Source organism: Syngnathoides biaculeatus, chromosome 11, assembly GCF_019802595.1.
Source record: "Syngnathoides biaculeatus isolate LvHL_M chromosome 11, ASM1980259v1, whole genome shotgun sequence".
NCBI lineage: Eukaryota > Metazoa > Chordata > Actinopteri > Syngnathiformes > Syngnathidae > Syngnathoides > Syngnathoides biaculeatus.
Window position 1 is genome coordinate 12,145,096 of NC_084650.1, and position 20,795 is coordinate 12,165,890.

Here is a 20,795-nt window from a genome sequence, read left to right on the forward strand (position 1 = left end):
TGGAAAGAACGATTAAGTCGACACTTTATGTGGATTCATATTTTATTTGACATAGTGAGTACTTTTTGCAGCATGTGGGCACCAAAAACTGGACTGAGACTCTACTACGCTGTGTGTATGCGGGTCAGCTTATGAGTTTCCTTCTTTGGCTTCTCAATCAATACTTCCTCGGTATATTTGTTTTCTTTACTGCTCGCTGCTTCTTCATTGCTTTCCGATCGCCGGACACGATGTTTCATCACCTCGGCCGGGTTCGTTCCGCCGTTCTCGGCCGGCGTGTGACCTTCATTGACTTATCTCGCACTGGCTACACAATCTCCAACAGCGGCGGCGATCATAGCGTGCCCCTCTTCGTCGGGCTTGCCGCTATCAACCGTAAGATCACAACTCCCGATGTTTTCATGATTGGATTCCTCCCCCTTGCTGGTCTGGTTTTCGTCCTCCGCTCCCTCCCCTCTATCGGCACTGGCCTGCGTGACGCTCTTCGGCGGGGCCTTCCCGGGCCCCCATTTTTCCCGCGAGGCGTCCCAGTAGGTCTTGTTGTGGTGGGCGTGCACGCAGCGGATGTTCTCGCCCATCTTCTTCAGCTCCCGGCGGACGAACGGCTTGAAGTGGGGGTCCAGCTTCTCCACGGCGCCCAAGTCCCGACGCGCTTCCTCCTCGTTGCGCAGAGCGACGTGTGCTCGGGCGCGCTGGTAGAGCGCCTTGAAGTGACCTGACGGGGACGACGAGCACACGGCCACGTCACTGGCAAATGACAGTCGGTGACTCGCACCTGCCGATTGACCCTCGCACGCACCCCAACTCGCGGCAATAGAAAAACTGTGACGCCTGCTGTCTTTATTTGAACATGATGTCCCCTCAAAATTAGATGTCGGGATGTTTTTTTTTAAGACTACCCATTGAAAATAGTTGGGTCAGACACATTTGAGTGAGAAAGTTTCTTACGCTCACATTTTTTTTTTTGGCACTGTTTTTACACTCTGAGTGGCCCCAGTGGGATCCGAACTCACAACCCCTGCTTTACCAAACCAACGCTCTAACCATTGCGATATGGGCCCTCACGGTAAACATTTGAGTAAGCTTGTTTTGTTATAAATTGATTACGTCGCTGCAGACAAAAAAAAAAAAAAATCGCCGCAGACGCTGCACCGATCCGTCTGTCGATCTCCCGCTCCGTTGTTTTATTGTAACCACGCGGGGGGGAGGGGGGGGGTCCCCTACACGCTTTGTTTTAAAAAATAAGGAAAATCCAAGTGACCTTTTGAACAACCGCTATAATTAGCAGGTAACTTTACATTCTCACTTTAAATATAGCGAAATTATTTTTGAACGCGGGGCCCACAGGTGGTTGCCAGGGGAACCAACAAGAAGTGCGGAGATGTGCCTTCTCCTGTAAACAGCGAGATCAAGCTGCGCAGCAGCATGAAAGCGCACGCAACGCTTCGGGCCGATCAAGAAATCTTCATATTTCAGCTCCAAATATGAAAGCATCTCAGAGGAAAATATAGACTTTCTTAAATTCATTTTTTTTTTTTTTTTTTTTACATCGAAACACCGACTCTGCTCCACGCTGACACAAACACGTTTTTCCATTTTACCTTGGTGGCTTTCCAGCAACTTGTCATTGAGTTGCACCACTTGCTGATAGTTTTGAAGCTCCAGCATGCACTGGCTCAGGTTTAGAGCGAGAGGCAGGCGCACTTTTTCCAACGATTCCCAGTCTTCGTCGCCCGGACGGACCTGCGGAGGACATTTGGGGATGAGGACGGGAAGTGCAATGAAGGTAAATAAGAGCTGGGATGGATTTCAGAGGAGATTGGATGTCGCGCTTGGTGTGATAAAAGTCAGCCAGAAGTGAAGAGGATGCGGAATTGTGGGAAGTTGTTATTTTTGGGCCTCCGCTTTGATAGTTCACTATAGAGCTCGTGCACGTGACGTCGCCCTTTTCAAGGCGCCATATTGCAGGTCAAAAAGAGCTGCTCGACAGTGTGGGGGACATCGAAACCGGAGCAGAATATTCACAATCCCCGAGACCTTTTGTGCTGTTGGTTGCCACAACAGACAAGATCATTCTGTGGAATACCAGAAAAGATCGCTGAATTTCGGCAAATCAACGTGAAGGATGGTGCCCGACCAAAATACACACACACGCCTGCGGAGCGATCACTTCACTTCAGGTAGGATTATTCTTCTCGATCTCAAATTACCAAGAAGTATTTATCATGCCAAATTGGCTCATTAGAGAACAATGCGTTTAAAAAAATAAAATAGACAGGTAGTCGTCTCCAACGCACACAGAAGCGTGTTGCAACCGCACGTTAAACTTTGGTAAACCTCTCCCCGACAGATGGTTTTTTTTTTTTTTTTTTTTCTAATACGCATTGTTCTCAAACAAGTCCAATGCGTATTTAAAAAAAGAAAATAAACCATCGGTCAAACAGAGGTTTACGCACGTTAACGTGTGGCCGCAACACGCTTCCACTTTTAACAAAGGAAACAGAAATAGTATCGGGAATTCGCTCGAATGAATCCCTCATAACATAATTCGGCCATTTTGATCGGTAGCTTGGGGTGCATAACGGTATCTAAGTTGGCGTGGCTTAGGCGCGCTGTGCGGATCTATCCATTCTAAACATTCTTGGGTCAGGTTAGCCCCTCAAGGTTTTTCCACGTGACCAACCTTATTTTGAAGGGCGTCCACATAGTCCAAGGCCTCCTTGAACTTTTCAGAAGCTTCTTGAAAGCTTTTTTCTTTGACCAGGACGTTTCCTTGCTCCTGCAGCAGCATCACCAGACGCAACATCTGTTGCCAGTCCTTCTCCTCCGTCTTCTCACCTCCTGCATCTCCATCGCCGCCGTCCTCCTCTTCTTTTTCTTCCTCGTCTACTTCGTCCCCGTTCTTTCCATCAGCGGCCTCCGCGACGCTGAGCTTGTTCCAGTAGGCGTCCTTCTCCTGCCAGTACTTTTCCTTGATGCGCTCCGACAAGGCCCTGAGTTCCCGCTGGACCAACGAGGCCAGCGTGGCGTCCAGGCGGGCCACCGTGTTGAAGTCCCGGCGCGCTTCCTTTTCGTTCCACACGGCGGCGTGGGCCTTGGCTCGCTTGTAGTAACCTTTCACGCAGTCTGAAATGAACAAAGAGCGAGCTTTGTCTGTTTTTGAAGACAGTTATTGACTTGGAGCCGTTTGACCTCAAAGAGCTCTTTGAGAGACTTTTTCAATTTAAAAAAATAATCTACCGTAATTTCCGGCCTACAGAGCGCACCGGATTATAAACCTCACCCAGTAAAGGAAATACCATTTGGTACATACATAAGCCGCACCCGTGTAAAAGGCGCAAGTGCCCACATTGAAGCACAAGATATTTACAAAGAGATATTTACAGAAAGAGTTTTCAAAGTTTTGATACCTTATCTTATCTTAACATAGCAACAACACGGTAGCACAGCACAAACAGACCCAGTTAAAAAACATCCCTAAATCACTGAAATGTGGCAGTAACACAGCAGAAACGCGCCAGCACAGTGCTAATGCCAGTGCAAGTGCTAACAGGGCCAGTTAAAAAAAAAAAAAAAGACATACCGGTAAAAATCACTTCCTCGGCACATATATTCCACCGGTCTCACTCTTACCTTTTCCGCTCGAGTGGCCCCTTGCGGCCGTTAGAAAAAATTTATAAATTGGCCGCATCACGGCACAAGCCGCAGGGTTGAAAGCGTGTGCAAAAACGCTGCGGTTTATAGCCCGGAAATTACGATAATAAGCATCTTAATTGCTTAAGTTATGTAAATTTAGAATACACAGAATATTTTTTTTTTTTTTTTGCTTTAATCTTGAAACCAGAAAACAAAATGAAATTCACAAAAAATACATTATATTTGCTTTTGCAATCAAATTCCAGCTGTATTTACACCTTCCAGTCACAATCTTAGGTACACTCGCAGAATTCAAAACCGCTTGATGTTTAAAAACGCGACGCCAGCATAATTTGCCCAACTGCCAGGCGGGTGTCGGTTTGCCCGGCGCCCACCTTTGTGTTTGTCCAGCAGCTCGTCGGTGTGCTCGATCACCTCGTAGTACTCGTGTAGCTCCAGCATGCACTGGCAGTAGTTCAGCTCCAGGGGGACGATCATACGACCCAGGTTAACGTAGTCCGCGTCGCCGGGCATCTCCTGCGTGCAAGGAAGAGGGCGGGCCTGCGTTTCTACTTTGCCTCTCCACATTTGAAACTCTTATGAACATTTAGCACTGACATCAGTCGCATTCGTTTCTTGTTTTGTATTTAAATAGATAACGTGAATTCTCTCTATGCTCTATTTATCTATGTCCAACAGATAATCCCCCCCCCCCCCCCCACCTTGGAAGTTAATTAATTTCGAGTTATCGTTTGGCCATTTTTGGGTAGTGGGGATTGTAAATTTGCCCGAGGAGACTGGCGGCATAGTTTTGGGGCACTCGCCGGTCTCAACTGACGGGCAAACACACTTGTAAAGCATTCGGGGATTTTAGTATTAGTGACACATGTGCTATATCATGGCAGGCCAGCTGTAATACATATTTCATGAGGCCTTCCGGGCCAAATATAATCACATTGTGGACCAAATTTGGCCCCCGGGCCTCTGTTTTACATATGTGCTCCAGGGGGAGCTTTCAATTACATACTACTGGTCCACACTAATCTAGCCCTATACAGTACATATGTACAAAACCTGATTATGTCTCCAGTCACGTCCCGAGTCTTCACCTCCCAAGGCGGAACCGAGTCACAAGTCACCAAATCAGTGACTCCGATACGAGTTGAGTCCAAGTCGCAATGCATGGAGTGTCCGTCTGTCCCGCCCGCTCCGGGCTGGCCCCGCAAGCACCAACTCACCCTGGACTGGACCGTCTTAAGCAGCAACACGGCCTCCTTGTACTTGCTGGCCGCCTCCCGGAACTGCCGCTGCTTGACCAGCGCGTTGCCCCGCACGTGGAGGAGGGGCACCGTGCTCAGCTTCTCGTCCTTCTCCATCATCCACGACTCCCTGTGGTAGGACATGGGGTCTCCCACCTGTACAGCGGTACATTTGAAAACAAATAAGGAAAGCGATTTCTTTTCTTGTCTTCTTTTGCGGTTGGAAGCGTAATTGTTTCGCGGGTACGACAAAAACGCCACTGAATAAAACACCAGGCGAGATGACAAGAAAATGCTAAGTAGGAACACAGGAGTTTTCTGTCCTAACATGACAAGCATTGTGAAACTTTTGTTTTGGATGCTGCTGCCAGTGGGACCCCCTGGTGGGTTTACTTCAAAGCACGGCGGTGGGAGGCAGAGAGTGGGGGTGGGGGGTGGGGCTGCACTTTTTTTTTTCCTTCTTTTTTCTTGTCACCGCTGTCAGCGACTGTTGAGGAATATTGCGTCTTAAGTGCTGGAAAGGATCCTGTCACCTGTTTAAGCATAAACGGGATCACGGCCACGGAACACGTCCGAGTCCCGTCATCCCATACGAGGTGCTGAGCTCGATTCTTTTCTGCCTTGCATTGATGAACGCTCGCGTGTGAGCGCAACTTCAAAAAGTTATTGAAAAATGACAAAAGTCACTTCTAATTGAAAATTGTAACGTTTGTATTTCTTTTGTGAAACTTGTTTATATTTAATTAAAATTATCATCATTTATTTAAACTTCTTTACTACATGATTTGAAATTGTTAACTCTTGTTCATTAAATATGTTTACTTCTTTTATTTAAATAGTAACATTTTTATTTTATTGAAATGTTTGCTCTTATACTTCAAAATGAAATGTTAGTATTTTATTCTTTTAAAATTTCTATTTAATTTCATTAAAATGGTTTGATTTCAAATCGAATTTTTTTATTTATTCTTGTAATTTTATGACATGAATTTCATTTTATGAAAAATGTTATTACCATTTCCTTTTACAATTGAACTCGTTCATACAATTTTGAATTTCTTTTTTTACTACAAATGTTAGTTTCTTTTGTGAAACTTGTTTATATTTAAATGAACTCCTTTACTACATGATTTTAAATTGACTCTTATTAATTAATTAAACATGTTGACTTCTTCTCTTTAAATACTACCATGTTTATTTTATTGAAATATTTATTCTTATACTTCAATCATAAATTTTAATTTTACCATTTTATTCTTTTAAAAATATTACAATTTTATTGCATTGAAATGGTTTGCATTTATTTTAGTATTTATTTTTTAATTTTATAACGTGAATTTCATTTCATGAAAGATATTTTACAAGTGAACTTGTTCATGAATATTGATTGATACTATTTGATTAAAAATGCTGATAATTTTATTTGACTTAATCACCATTTCATACTGTCGTTTTATTCCATTTGTCATTTTTTTTTTTTTGCCCACTCCTGACCTGGAGCAGCTCCATGATGAAGATGAGCGGCTGCGGCGTTCTCATGAGCTCATCCAGTTCGGGGAAGCCGGTGGAGTGATAGTGGAAGATGTTCCCCATGCCGCACATGTGCCTCTGGCCCTCCAGGGGGTCTTTCCCTTGAGCGATCAGCCGCATGCCCTTTGACACGATGGGGTACAACCCCGTGTGCTGCGGAAGCGAAAGCAACGTCGTTAGATGGCGTTCCGGGGGGGAAAAAAAACGGCTAAATTGTCAAGTGTACGGTATCCGACTCACAACGGCGTCACACCAGAACTCGGCCACCTCGCCGACCCGCATGGACGTGAGCAGCGTCTCCCAAACTTCCAACTTGAACATCTTCCCGACAAAGATCTCGGCGGGCCTGCCGGCCGCTCGGCTGTCGTCCACGACGGTGCGCTCGAAGGTGTCCAGCAGTGTCTGGAAGTGGAAGACCAGCTGCGGTGGGAGGAGACGAGAAGTTTACGGTCGCCGTCGCATTCGAAGCAGAAGGGAAGGAATTGGCCACGTCGTCACATCGCATATAATAATGGGCTTTCTAAAAACGTACCATGATAATCTTCTTTTTTTTTTTTTCCTTTCGGCTTGTCCCGTTAGGGGTGGCCACAGCGTGTCATCTTTTTCCATCTAAGCCTATCTCGTGCAGTCTTCATGTCCTCCCTCACCGCATCCTTCAACCTTTTCTTTGGTCTTCCTCTCCCTCTTTTGCCTGGCAGCTCCATCCTCAGCACCCTTCTAACAATATACTCCCTCTCATGTCATGTCCAAACCATCGACGTCTGCTCTCTCTAACCTTGTCTCCAAAACCTCCAACTTTGGCTGTCCCTCTAATGAGCTCATTTCTAATCCTATCCAAGCGAGACCCTCAACATCGTCATTTCTGGCACCTCCACTTCTGCTTTCTGTTGTTTCTTCAGTGCCACCGTCTCTAATCCGTGCATCATGGCCAGCCTCACCACTGTTTTATAGACTTTTCCCTTCAACCTAGCGGAGACTCTTCTGTCACATAGAACACCAGACACCTTCCGCCACCCCGCTTGGACCCGTTTCTTCACTTCCTTACCACACTCACCATCGCTCTGTATTGTTGACCCCAAGTATTTGAAGTCGTCCACCCTCACTATCTCTTCTCCCTGGAGCTTCACCCTTGCCCCTCCGCTCCTCTCATTCACGCACATACTGTATATTCCGTTTTACTTCGGCTAATCTTCATTCCTCTCCTTTCCAGTGCATGCCTCCATCTTTCTAATTGTTCCTCCACCAGCTCCCTGCTTTCACTGCAGATCACAATATCATCTGCGAACATCACGGTCCAAGGGGATTCCAGTCTAACCCCATCTGTCAGCTTATCAATTACTAACGCAAACAGGAAGGGGCTCGGCGCGGATCCCTGATGCAGCCCCACCTTCACCTTCAATTCTTCTGTCACACCTAGGTCACACCTCACCTCTGTTCTAATGCCCTCATACATGTCCTGTACTATCCTAACATATTTCTCCGCCACACCAGACTTGCCCACAGTTCCTCTCTTTGTACTCTGTCATAATGATGTCATGAAATCAAATCTCAACACGTTTTGGTCCCATTTCTTTCTTCAATTCAATAGGCATTGCGCCACTCCTTGTGGCTGTTCGCCTCTCGGTGGCCGGTGGGCAGAATTATAAAGAGATGCGACATGAAGGAGGTGGGCACAATTTCTCGCTGAGATGCGTGACTAGACAGAGTAAATAGCTCATATGGGCAAAAAGGGTAATATGTAATAAAATGCCCGGGGGTGGGGGGGTAGATCCATGAATAAGCAATTCTACTTGTTGCTATTCATACAAGTGAATGTATTAGCTTGTATTCAACTAAATGGGTTCAGGTTTTATACCTATAGCGGGGAGACGTGGCACCACCTTGCCTTTGCAACATCAAAGTTAGCGAGCGCGCTAATGTACATATTGGTACATTAATACCCACAACTGGCTTTCATTATCTTTAAAAAGGAATAATTGCCCTTGTATCAATCTCGTAATGGATCTCATTAGGCTGCGCAAGTGTACCAAATGCTGCAGCGCTTCACAGCCAATGCAATCTTCCGTCATAAGTCGTGTGTAAATATAAATGTGTCAAATTATACTCATCTCGGCTGACTATAATACGGCGCTAACAATGTTTACCAATGGGAAGTGCCACTGCAGGTAGGTCACACACAGACACCAATGTAGATGCACAGGAGTGGAAATACATGCTGACACTGACATAGAAAAGGTTTGTCAGTGTATCTGGGCTTTGTGCCAATAGCTGGATGTGACCAGAATGAGGACAACCCCCCCCCCCCACACACACACACACACACACAAACATGGGAGGGGGGGGGGGTGTAGTAGTCACACACATTGAGAAAAAAACAAGTCGGTGCCATTAAACATCGCAATTTTCTTGGCCAAACCTTTGCTGGTGTGTCTCAGCGGCAAACTGAACGTTTCCGTCATGCCGTGAATATTTGAACTCGATTTTGTTGACGGGAAACAAATGCGATTGAGCACAAAGTTGACTTTGATATCTGAAGCTCAATTTCAATACGGGGTCCCTGCACCCCTTTGGGGCCCACAAGCTGTAACTTGGTGATCTGGAAAAATAGTTGACTAAATAAATGAATAAATAAAAAATTCCCCAGTGTGTGAGGATCTGGGATACACTCTGCTGACCTAAGTACATCCATCCATCCATTTTCTTTGCCGCTTATCCTCATGAGGGTCGCAGCAAGTGCTGGAGCCTATTCCAGCTGTCAACGGGCAGGAGGCGGGGTACACCCTGAACTGGTTGCCGGCCAATCGCAGGGCACAGAGACAAACAGTCGCACTCACAATCACACCTAGCGGAAATTTAGCGTGTCCAATTAATATTGCCCGTTTTGGGGATGTGGGCGGAAACCGGAGTGCCTGGAGAAAACCCACACGGGCACAGCGGAGAACATGCAAACTCCACACAGGTGGGGCCGGAATTGAATCTGGGTCCCCAGAACTGTGAGGCCAACTGCCCACCAAAGTACATACGTACTGTAAATACAGGAATACAACACTATGTCGCGATTTATTTATTTATGTGGATTGGGTGCATCACACATTTTATTTTTGGGGGGGGGGGGGGGGGGTTATGAAGTCCAGCTTAGTCACCTGCAGATCTTATATATATATATATATATATATATATATATATACCAATTGATTAAATGCAGCAGCAAGCAAACTTTGTTCGGAGAGTTAATTGAGCTGATTTTCTTATCAGATACAGAAACCGTACTGAATACTATATGCAGTACGTTTAATAAACAAGTCACGGAGTTTTGAGAAGTGAATTCATAAATACCAACAACATTAGCCCTCCGAACATCGACTGCACGCTCTCATAACAATATCGCCTGGAACAAATAAAAGTTAGGAGCAAACTTTATCTCGTTTTGATGTGAATACAGTTTAAAACATCGCCGTAAAGCTTTCGCCGGGATCGTGAGTGGGAGTAGTGAAAACGGTTAACCCACGACATCGCCTGCTCACATCATATTTCTATCAGTTGCTGTTGACATTATTCAAGCAGAGCGCGCCTAATAGGCTTGTGTGGGTGGCTGATGAGCTCATGTGGACAAATAAGATACTGTACACTTCTCTCTGAACTGCGGTTGTGCAAATTCTCACTGGAATGCATGTATGTTACATAATAATGAATTGCTGTAGTGTCGATTTGATTAACTCCAGGGTTTGGTGAAATGTAACAGCCACGATAATAAACACAAGTTTGGCGGACACACCACCGATTCACGTTGTTTTGTTTCTGTGGAACCGATCCTCATCTGTTTTGCTTTAAAAATACATCTTCTACAGCGTGCTCGTTTTATAATCTTAATTTTGTGCTGTTTGTGAAATGCTATAAAATGCCACAAATTGCCACCAAAGCCCCGACTAATACGATAGTAGTATTATTACTGAAGTTTTTCAAAACAATGTTGAAGTGAAACATCTCAAGTGAACTAAAATATTTGAATGTCATTGAGGAACTACCTTTGCCTGGGTTGTTCGTGGAGAGTTCAATTGGTATTATGATTATGAGGTACTCTTGAGAACCCCGTGGCATAAAAGGCTTCACATCCTGCAGGTCATGTGAGCAGTACCTTGGTTCCAGGTGGGAAGTGAGGCAGCGGGCCGGTGCCTCCGGCCAGAATCTTCTTCCTGACTCCCGGATGGTTCAGAAGGTATGTCTTCTCCATGATGCTCGCGGCTTCTCCTTCCCGTGCTCTATTTTCGCCCCGAGATGAGAGGGTGGCAGGCGGCAGGTCGGTTGCTCTCTGACAGATGGCGGGATTGGGCCGATCTGGACACTTGAAGCCGAGGCGCTAATCCTTGGCCGGGGCTTCGGATTGGCTGGAGCTGGCCTGCAGAAAGGCCGGCTTCCTTACAGCCAAAGATCCTTCCAGAAGACACCTTATTACAATTGAAGGGAACCGGCCACAACGGATACTTACAGAGTAGATCCCATCAAAGTCAAAATCCGATAAAAATGCACCACTTGTTGTCCTCATAACAATGACGACAATCCTCACGAGGGGGGCGGGAGTGCTGGAGCCGATCCCAGCTGTCATCGGGCAGGAGGCGGGCGGGGTACACCCTGAACTGGTTGTGAGGATAAGTGGCTTAGAAAATGAATGAATTTCAAAGTTGGTTTTAGCGTGGCTTTGAAAGTGTCAGATAATGCTTATCCTAATGAGTGCTGGTGTACCTAATATTGTGGCTGGTTGGTATCTATCAGGCAGGGGAAAAAAGCAAACCTGTAATTAAAAAAGGTTCGTAGGGAGCCGAGGGTGGGGGTGTTAATCAAAACTCATAACGAGTATATTTCAAAATTGATTCGACTCACCTTGAAGATTTATCTACCTAAAAGGGAAAACTGAGTTTATAAAAAGCAAAAAGGCCACATTAACTTCCTGTCTGCGGGTGTGCAAAACAGGAAATCATCAAGGCTGCATTGATAGCCGACAACAACAACAACAAAAAAAAACGACGACGACGACGTAGAAACAAAACACTTTAATGACACGGCTACAAACGTGTTCTGAGCGGAGATGCAAATGAGCGTGCTCTCTGAGGTCTGCGTAAAAATATCCACCTCAAAAGAAATGACACAGCAAGTGTGTGTCAAGGCATCACATCCTCCTCATCTTCCGTCAGGCGGGTGCCAGGAGGCTGTCATGAGGGCGCCCCCTGCTGCTCACTTCTCAATCAGCGAGTCGAGCTGCTCCTCCAGCGAGGCCAGCTGTAGGAGCACGACAAGCAGAAGTGGGGTGTCAAGATGGAGCAGATTTTCAAAACACAACCTTTATTTCGCAGCAAAATATATGACGACGAAGGACATCAGGGGGGACTTAGCTGTAAAACGGGCCACCGTGAACCCCTGCCTATTTGCACATTGTTATTCACAAATTTAACTTTTTATGTTTAACGCCCTCTGTCACACACTGAGATGACAGAAAAGTCTGCTAAAGACCTTGCTAACAGATAGCCCGAGGCCTGGTGCCAACCTGTCAATCACTCGTACAATATTAGCCAATGAGATCACCGCATTGTCTTAACCCCTGGCCTGACACGCCCCTGCCGCCATATTGTCCCACAAGCAATGCTGGGTGTCAGTAGTGTGCGCTTGGAAAAGTTCATGTTACAAAGAAAATGGTCCTCAGATACGCTTGGAGAACGTGCAATTCTGATGAAAGATATCTTGCTAGGTTACAAGGGGCCCGCTTGATTCATTTTCCAAAAACTAAAACACAGGTGACGAAGCGTCTACGATGGATTAAGGCTCGCGGAAGAGCGCACGTGCAACTAAGTGTGAACAATATCAACAAACACAAGGCTGTATGTTCAAAGGTAAGTGAGGGAGAAGAAGAGGCCAGTCGGAAAGGTCTATTATTTTGAAGTGATACATCTCAAGTCTTCCAAGATCTCTTGTATGTCACGGAGGAGCTCAATTTAGCCTGGATTGTTAGCAGTTTACTCCGTTGAGTAGTTATTAAAAAGTTGACTCGAACAAAGATCAGAGGTCTCTTTATTGCTTGAGTTCCCTTGACCGGGTCCTCCCACAAAGAGTGAAAATCTGAATACACCCCCCAAAGGTTTGTGATTGTCATGATTATCACAAGATAGTGGCAGAGCACTACGTGAAGCATGTCAACTCAATTTAACATAGTTCCTCGACACCAAGACGCCATAAAATGACACCGGGGAAATATTTATTTTGTCCTGAGCACAAGATTGCGCAGTATTTTGTTTTGGGTTTTTTTCTTAGCAAATCACAGAGTTGCCCGCAAAAATAAGCAAAGGAGAATCCGCCAGCAGCGCATCGCGAATACGCTTGGGGAGGGGGGGCTGAAAGGATCGTACGGAAGCCTTTACCTGCTCCATCTCGCGCTCCTCCTGCTGAATGATCTCGTCCAAACACGCTTGGAATCGGTTCTGTGTGAAGAGAGACATTTATTTGCACGTCGTTTATCGTCTGTGTGTGTGTGCGCGCGTGTCACTATCTGCGCCCTGTCAGAAAGGCCACTCAGAATGTCAGTCGGGGACGGCTGACCTTTTTCCGCCGCAAGCGTGGCGGCGGGATCGCAGACGGGCGGCCCCAAAACGGCGGACGGAGGGAGCGCTAAATGGCAGCCGCGTCAGCTCGCGCTCCCGCCAGCTCAGTGATCCTTTATGTGCTAGACTGGAACCTCGTCGCTTGAACCCAATCTGTTCGGACTTGCACATTTTCCTGTATATAGCCCAGTGAGGCTTAACTTTCAACTTTTTTAAAAATCTGAGTATTTACCGTAATTTCCGGCCGTGACTATTTTCACACGCTTTCAACCCTTCTAATGCTAGCGTTAGCGCTGACGCTAGCAATGGCGCGATCCTTGGATTAGCGGTGACGCCACCGTTAAACTCTTTCTGTGCACCGAGGATTATAACCAGGTGCGCTCTGTAGACCGGGAATTACGCTATTTGAAAGAATTTTGATGATTGCGTCTTTCATCTTGCGGAAAAGCCTAACAGTTATCATCTCAAGAAATATGATTATATAAGAAAAAAATAAAATGATTTTTTAACAGTTACTGGGTAGGAATTGGCCCTCTGATAAGTATTTTTCTCACTACTACTAGTGAAATAAACGATTTTATTTTTCAACAGTAGTGTGATTCAGCATTTCCCAACCCTTATCGAGTGAAAGCAATTTTACAAAAAGGATGATTTTTGAAGGAAAAATCAATCAATCAATAAAAGAAGAACCGCTCCCTTCCTGCGGTTTGACCTAGCAAGTGTTGTCTAACTTTATTTCAAATGTCCTCCAGTGGTGTGGCAAGAGCGTCGTCTTGTTTGCGTTTCCACATGACTGTCTGGAGATATTCGCCTCTCGCCATTAATGTACGTCAAGCGTGCCAGCTCAATGTGCGCGTGTGTGTGTGCGAGCGCTCACTTTAAGGGCCTGGTTTTCCACTTTCATAATCAGCTCCTCCTGTTGCTTCTTCCGGGCTCGCGTTTCCTGAAGCTTGGCCTTGATGCCGTTGATCTGCACCTGGTACTCCATCACTGCGAGGCCCAAACAGCGGGAGAACGTTTTGCGAAAGGAAAACAAAAAGGCACGTATGTTAAACATCGCAATGTAAAACACGACAAATATTTTGTGAATGATAGTTACGTGACTGTACTTCACCACGTTATTTTCATGTCTTTTGTTACCTTTAACTACACTATGTATGCAAAACAAAATGTCACATTTTATTCCTGCCGCTCAATCTCCAGCAGCAGATGACCAACCAAAACGACAATGACGAATTACCAGGTTCATGTTACACACTGGGGGGGTGTATCAAACTGATTTTTTTTCTTACTCCGACAAAAAAAAAATCAAAATCAAAACATCTGCACAATCGCAAGAGTTGAGAAATTCTTCCTATAAATTGAATTTTTGTGTGGGTTGAAATACTGCGCCTTTTGTACACTTAGTATATTAAAACTGACTTCTATTTTATGAAGCAGACTTTAACAAATGAGACTGAACTCATTTTTATGAAAATCGAGTGGTAGTAATTTAAACCAGCACATTTTTTTTTTTTTTAATAGCCTTTTTTGTATGTTAGGAATCCTGATCTGAATCAATTATTTTTTCTGACTGAACTACGCAAAAGAAATGACAGCAAATGTTAGATAATTTAAGACTTTTGCTTCTACAAAGTTATTTTCTGTTACGGTACGTGTAATTTTACTTGCTTTCAAGCACTTTACATGCGGAAGTGAAAAGAGTGGTGAGAAATAATGATGGCAATTTTCACATGATTGACAGCCAAAGGGATGCTTGCGCTAACTCACAAATTATGTTTGATGGGTACAACACTTCCATTTAAAAAAGGATGTGACGCGGTGCATAAAAGCACTCAAAGGTCACGTAAAATGAGCTTTCTCCGGACGGCACGCGAAGCGGCCATTAAAATGACAAACACCGGTCCGGCCTGCTACCTCACAGCAACGACGGCTCCCTTGCTGGGAGACATTTTTCTCCCTTGAGAATGTCAAAAAAGTGCTGAAAAGATAAAATGTCAAAGTAACTAAATTTCCAAATTCGGGCGGCACAGCTAGGAAAGCGTTGGTCTCAGAGTTCTGAGGACCCGGGTTCGATCCCGGCCCTGCCTGTGTGGAGTTTGCATGTTTTCCCCGGGCATTCCGGTTTCCTCCCACATCCCAAAAACAGGCAACATTAATTGGACTCTCTAAATTGCCCCTCGGTGTGATTGTGAGTGCGGCTCTTTGTCTTGATGTGCCCTACGATTGGCTGGCAACCAGTTCAGAGTGTGCCCCGCCGCCTGCCCGTTGACAGCTGGGATAGGCTCCAAGACTCCCCGTGACCCTCGTGAGAATAAGCGGCAAAGAAAACGGATGGATGGATGGAATTTACAAATTCCCGCACTCATCCTGTTTTGGCTGTGATTTGTTGTTTTATTTGTATTTAGTTGCCTGGATTTCAAAGTCAAGTTTTTAGTTTTGTCTTTGAATCAGGATTTTCGTGACTTTGTTTATTTAGTATTTTATGATCTTATGAAGTTTTTGAGGCCAATGACCCGCCGCAGGAATCGTCTCAAAAACGGGTTGTCCTGGATGCTTCTGAGCTCTCCTCGGGAAAAGCATGGCTGCGATGAATTTGAAAACAGTCTTGCTTTGTAAAATCCTTGATGAACACATCATCTTTTTTTTTTTGGAAGGGTTGGGGGGGGGGGTGCAGTTCTCTGCCATCCTGAAAAACTAAACCCTTGAGACGGTCACTGGCTGGGAAACCCCCCCCCCCCCCCCAGTGGGCAGGTAGGGCCTGAAGTTGACAGCACCGACCATTTTATCACAACTCTGCGGTGGTGGCCAGATGAGGTAGACCCCAAAAAAAAAGACTTCTGAGGAAAACCTGGCAGTTAATATTACGGACACATGTCTGTCGAAGGGAGATAAAGAGGCCCGGGCTGCTGTCTGCACTGCAACACCTGTCAGGGCTGCTTTTCTGTGCCCAAAGGCGATGCACTTCATTTACCAGCAAGTGAACGTCAGCTTCCGCGTTTCTCGGTGTGCGCGTGTGTGTGACCTAGAAAACTTTGATTCAAAAGCGAAGAACGGAAGTTCTCAAACAAGGGTCCCTGGAAATTTCAGGGGAAGGAGCTCCCAGGACCCAAAAGGTTTGAGAACCACCTTGGTCTAGATGCCTGGTCCTGGTACTCCTCCTCTCTTACCTATTTGATTGTTGGTGTCTGACTCGGGTTGCGCTGGGTTGGACTCGTGCAGCTTGTCTTGGACCAGGTCATCCTCAGTGTCCATGATGTTGAGGTCTTCGTCCTCGTGGCGGTCCACGTCGTCCTCCTCGTCCTCGCTGGAGCTGCTGATGTCGTTGAAGATCTCCCGCAGTTCGTCGCGCTGGGCTGTTCGACAAAGAGTTTTAGGCTATTAACCGTGGCATCGGATTCCGCTCAAATCAGCTGTCGCGAAGGTTATTATTTACTTCACAATAAAGAGCTTTAACCGCCTGCCATTTGGCGTTAACAAGCAGAAACGTTTAATCTACTGGGCTGCTTTAACTACAGTGGAACCTCCAAAGTGGAACCCAATCTGCAGCAGAAAGTATTGGATACACAACAGAACAAATTGAAAGCTTTTAGAGCAGGGGTCATAAATGCCATAAATGGCAAATACTTTAAAATGTAATTCCAAAAGAGCCATACAATATTTTTAAAACTAAATACAAGTGTATTTGTGCATTTTATCTAAGAACAACACTTTAGGAGTACAATAAGTCTTTAAATGCATTTAAAAAACATAACTATGTTGCTAACCAATGAAAGCAAAAGTACTTCTTACCATTAATATTATACCCCATTATAACCTGATGCACAGTGCACAGAATCTTGAGATTTTACCCAAGTTGCTGTTATACTGTGTATGTATCACTCACTTGAGGATCCGTGACCCATCTTGTGTCCTGATGTGCCAGGTGATGAGTCCAGGTTGGCCAGCGAGCCGTGCTGGTCCCCGTCCTTCATGTCGTCCTCTGCTATGACTTCCCACCCTGGTCATTGCGGGTCAAGGTCAACGAGCCTCTTTTGTGGCACACAAAAAAAAAACTAAACAGCCCTCACATGAGCTGTTCAAAAAAAAAAAAAAAAGTTCCAATCCATCCATTCATTCATTTTCCAAGCAGCTGATCCTCACAAGGGTTGCGGGAGTGTCAGTCATATGTTTATATTTAGTCTACTCCCCATGTCCTTGCACGAAATTACAAACTGAGAAAACACGTACAGTGCTCGGAACACATGCGATCACCGAACCAGCCGCGTGGTGAATGCCTAAATCTGTGCGCTGTCCTCATGAGGACAATCATTATAGAAAATAGATGGACAGCATAGCCCTTGGAGGATTAAACCACAATGGAGAAAGATATTGGCCACCCTTGCAGTTCCCATTTTTAGACCCACCCACTCGGAGAACCCGTTTCGTTTTGTACGGTCTGACAGCAGGTACCAATACCGTCCTCGCCGGGTGTCGTGACGGATGAGCGTTCGTGGAAGGATACGGACGCTGACAGCGTCGGCATCTGTGCTTAGCAGCCGCTTCACCTCCTTCTCCACGTCGGGAGATTCGATGTACTGCGGCGGAGACAGAGAGAGAGACGGAACGCGGATTACAGCGGCTGGCCTGGTGCCAGCGAGAACATTAGCGATTAGAAAACTGAAGGCGGCCCAACTCTGCACCTCCGGGAAGATTGATTCAAAAGACAAAGTTGATGTGTAGCGCTCAAGCACACGCTCCTTCACCGTGAAAAAAAGTGCCAGTGAAATTGCTTTTTTTTTGTTGTTGTTGCTTTGCCTTCGGGACAAACAAAGATGGAGGTGGTTTATTTATATGCAAATCTAAGGTTCACTAGAGGTGCTGTTAGAAGAAATGTAAATGCCTGCTTGGGTAAAAGCCAAAGGAGGAGATGGATGTTAAAAGACTGATGAGAACCAGGAAAGCAAATGGGAGGAGGATGAGAAGGAAGGGGGAATTAAAAAAATAGTAATAAATCGAATGACAACCTTTTTTTTTGCCGTCTTGCGAAATCTCCTCTTGCGCGTGTTCTTGAGAGGGCATGTGACTGGGGGGGGGGGGGGGCAAACAAGGTCATTGGTGCAGTGAAGATTACAAAGTGAAGCATTAACACGCGTCCACATTTGTCTTCTTACTGCCGTGGTTCCAAATGAATTTCTTGTCCTTGTCTTTGTCCTTCTTCTTGGTCTTGGGATCGGTGCCAGTGGGCTCCTCTAAAGGGGGGTACAGGTCTCCATCTAGTGTGCACACCAGCATCTAAATAGCCAGAGTGACGACATGACATACTCCGACAAGAGATAATCAGCAACGCTTTTCCTGACGTTTTTTTTTTTAGCAGTAATCTCAATGGTTCAAGCTAACACTGACTGTCAGTACCTGTCTGTTGTCGTACTACAGCAACTCCAACCACCCGAGACAAATTTGTTATGTGTTTTTTTACATACTTGGCAAAATAAAAACGGTTCTGTTGGCAATGAAGCGTTCACAAATGGTAGTTATGCTTGAGTAGCATTAGGACTATTAGCCAAAAAAAACAAAAAAAAACATTAGGAATCCTTGAGAGGTGGCAATTTTAGGAGCCAAGAAAATATTTTGTTGGACTTCAACGACATAATACTCCAAAAATAATCATTAAAAAAAAATCTCAGGAAACCTGCAACATTATTCTCACAATATTATGACTTTTTTTCAGTTTGATTTTGAAACTTTAGAACAAAAAGAAATAAATAGAAGTTATTCCATCATTCTTTTTACTCTGTTCTCCCTTTTCTATGTGTCCCATTTTTAAACCTCACTCTGCCCGACTGAAATTCCAATAAATATCCACCTCAATACATGTAACATATATACAAGCAATGCACATAGTCGCCCCTGTTGTTCTGGCATGCAAATGCAAACATCGCCACGATACCTCGTGATAAAATGTGGAAAAAAATAAATAGAAATATGCAGGGGTGCTGCTCTACCTGGCAGATGTCAGCTGTCTTATAGAAAGTCTTCTTGTCCACCGTCTTGAGGGACTCAATAATGCAGGGAAGATCCACCAGCTTGCAGGCCAGTGGGACCCGGTCCACTCTCACAATGCCATGGCGACCATCAGCTGTGAATTTACATTAAAAAAAACCAAACGTCAACATAAGCATGATGGTGCAGAGGGGTTAGGAGTAATATGGAGCCTCAAGAGATGAAGACTGCTATCCTAAAGTAGTACAGATATTTTGAATTAAAACTTAATTATCCCAACTTCCCCCCCAAAACACATGCTTCCCAAATGTTCAGATGACAATCAATGAGGGGACTTACGGTGCAATTCAATGGTGAGTCTGTCCTTCATATTCATACTACTAGACTGAGCGATCCTCCTTACAGTAGATGCATATTCCTACAAAATAATAATAATTTATAATAAAAATAAATATAGTGCATTTTTCATATGCTGCAGATGCTTACTGTCGGCAGCCGCAGAACAAACTGATTCTCCAACTCGTAGGGAGCATCCTCCTTACTTTTGGAGCCAACTTTCCCAGCTGGAAAACCCAAAAAGTGTCATGTTAACAAACAAATTGTCCATATTTCCATCAGCATGCTTTTGTGCTGTGATTTGAACAGGATAGTGTTTTTGTTTCATCATTTACTGGTTGTCGACAGGTATAAGGCTTTCATCTTATCTTTTCATTTTGGAATTTTTGTTTACTTATGTAAAACATTTCCCTAAAATAAATAAAACAAATGAATGCTACACTATTGAGTTCTACCACATCTGCTTGTGTTCTGTTAATCTGCGTTTCTACCAATTGACGGATATTTCATTTTCACGATACTGCCTATAACTACTGGTATCAAAACTGCAGTGTATTAGGGTGACATTCTGTTTGCGTTTGTACGTTTTTTTTTTCTATGTATAAAAATGATTTACACTGCTGATGAGAAACTAGCGAATGTTAGCATAGCAAGCTGACCAAAACAGATGAGCGACGTACCTTTCTGTTTCGATGTCATGCTCGGTTTTGGTAATTTTCCTCGAAACTGTAGGATAAGAACAAGAACATGGACTAGCCAAGCGTTCAAACTATATCAAATAATAGTGAGTGTGTTTTAAACATAACGAAGCAAGAGTCGAACACAAATACTGGACAGCTGAGCACTGATAGATTGACTGCTGCATTCAAGTGATCCTGGGAAACGTGAACATCCTTATTGAAATTTACTTGTATTGATGGCAAACTATTTTTACCACAAAAAAAAAAAAAAAATCAACTAACATATATCACCGTCGCCTTACATACATAATTACATGCGAAGTGTCTGTATACTGTATTTATTGATAAATACAAGCATACTGGTCACTGTCACGTGATTCGTTTCAGTTACATTGACAGACGGTACGGAAAGTAGAAAAATAAATATGACGATTGTTTTGTCAAGTCTCAGTTTTTTCCCTTGGGATATCATTTTATAAATATGCTTAAATAGACCCAAGTTCTGATCTCAAATAAACATTAGATTGTATGCATTATTCTGAATTATGTACTTAATTCGTTTTATAAATAAAATGCTAATTGCTGTCTAATTTTATTTTGGCCATCGTCTGCTTTTAGTGTGAAACGCCTTGTCATTTTTCCTGGAAAAATGCTTACAAGTAAAAGATTTATGATTATGATTACTGTTTCACCGGTTGGCGCATTAGTGCTTCCTCTGGCGGTGTAACGATGTGGCTTCAAAATAAAACTAACATTTATTGGTAAATTCTGCAGAATTTTTTTTT

General features: G+C 44.5%; 3 protein-coding genes across 6 annotated transcripts in view; 1 reads left to right on the forward strand and 2 right to left on the reverse strand.

Annotated features, from left to right (window-relative positions):
• The window catches only part of drp2 (dystrophin related protein 2), a 144,429-nt gene extending 139,569 nt beyond the window's left edge, over positions 1-4,860 (forward strand). Inside the window, exon 25 of the transcript XR_009797219.1 lies at positions 4,727-4,860. The gene's annotated coding sequence lies outside the window, so the exon portion shown is untranslated. The remainder of the gene's footprint in view (positions 1-4,726) is intronic.
• On the reverse strand, positions 36-11,618 carry LOC133509068 (aryl-hydrocarbon-interacting protein-like 1). Of its 4 annotated transcripts, XM_061835735.1 has the most exons (12): positions 11,553-11,618; positions 11,304-11,320; positions 11,166-11,188; positions 10,912-11,059; positions 10,561-10,821; positions 6,666-6,845; positions 6,390-6,578; positions 4,875-5,051; positions 4,032-4,173; positions 2,684-3,126; positions 1,602-1,743; positions 36-715 (listed from the first exon to the last, which is right to left on the reverse strand). In XM_061835735.1, the coding sequence occupies exons 5-12, from the start codon at positions 10,654-10,656 to the stop codon at positions 294-296; spliced, it is 1,791 nt and encodes a 596-aa protein (XP_061691719.1). In that variant the 5' UTR covers positions 10,657-10,821; positions 10,912-11,059; positions 11,166-11,188; positions 11,304-11,320; positions 11,553-11,618; the 3' UTR covers positions 36-293. The 4 variants fall into 4 exon arrangements, with proteins under 4 accessions (XP_061691719.1, XP_061691721.1, XP_061691720.1 ...); XM_061835737.1 differs by lacking the exon at positions 11,304-11,320 and having other exon boundaries at positions 10,912-11,079; positions 11,553-11,617; XM_061835736.1 differs by lacking the exon at positions 11,304-11,320 and having other exon boundaries at positions 11,166-11,214; positions 11,553-11,601.
• taf7 (TAF7 RNA polymerase II, TATA box binding protein (TBP)-associated factor) lies at positions 11,459-20,191 on the reverse strand. The gene is made up of 12 exons (XM_061835739.1): positions 20,011-20,191; positions 19,481-19,557; positions 19,334-19,412; positions 18,997-19,130; positions 18,166-18,286; positions 18,019-18,077; positions 17,517-17,589; positions 16,899-17,012; positions 16,183-16,368; positions 13,890-14,002; positions 12,833-12,892; positions 11,459-11,699 (listed from the first exon to the last, which is right to left on the reverse strand). Exons 1-12 carry the CDS (start codon positions 20,027-20,029, stop codon positions 11,655-11,657), a joined length of 1,080 nt encoding a protein of 359 aa, XP_061691723.1. The 5' UTR covers positions 20,030-20,191; the 3' UTR covers positions 11,459-11,654.
• Positions 20,192-20,795: the final 604 nt, after the last annotated feature.

What these genes read in the sequence shown, in the direction of transcription:
- taf7 (XM_061835739.1), bottom strand. An exon ending in ATTCATTTGGAACCACGGCA is followed by an intron (nt 18,078 to 18,165) that starts GTAAGAAGACAA and finishes CCCCCCCCCCAG; the next exon opens with TCACATGCCCTCTCAAGAAC. An exon ending in GCAAGACGGCAAAAAAAAAG is followed by an intron (nt 17,590 to 18,018) that starts GTTGTCATTCGA and finishes TCTCCGCCGCAG; the next exon opens with TACATCGAATCTCCCGACGT.
- LOC133509068 (XM_061835735.1), bottom strand. Translation starts at nt 10,656, where the DNA reads ATGGAGAAGACATACCTTCTGAACCATCCGGGAGTCAGGAAGAAGATT. An exon ending in AGTTCTGGTGTGACGCCGTT is followed by an intron (nt 6,579 to 6,665) that starts GTGAGTCGGATA and finishes TCGCTTCCGCAG; the next exon opens with CACACGGGGTTGTACCCCAT. An exon ending in TTAAGACGGTCCAGTCCAGG is followed by an intron (nt 4,174 to 4,874) that starts GTGAGTTGGTGC and finishes CCTTGCACGCAG; the next exon opens with GAGATGCCCGGCGACGCGGA.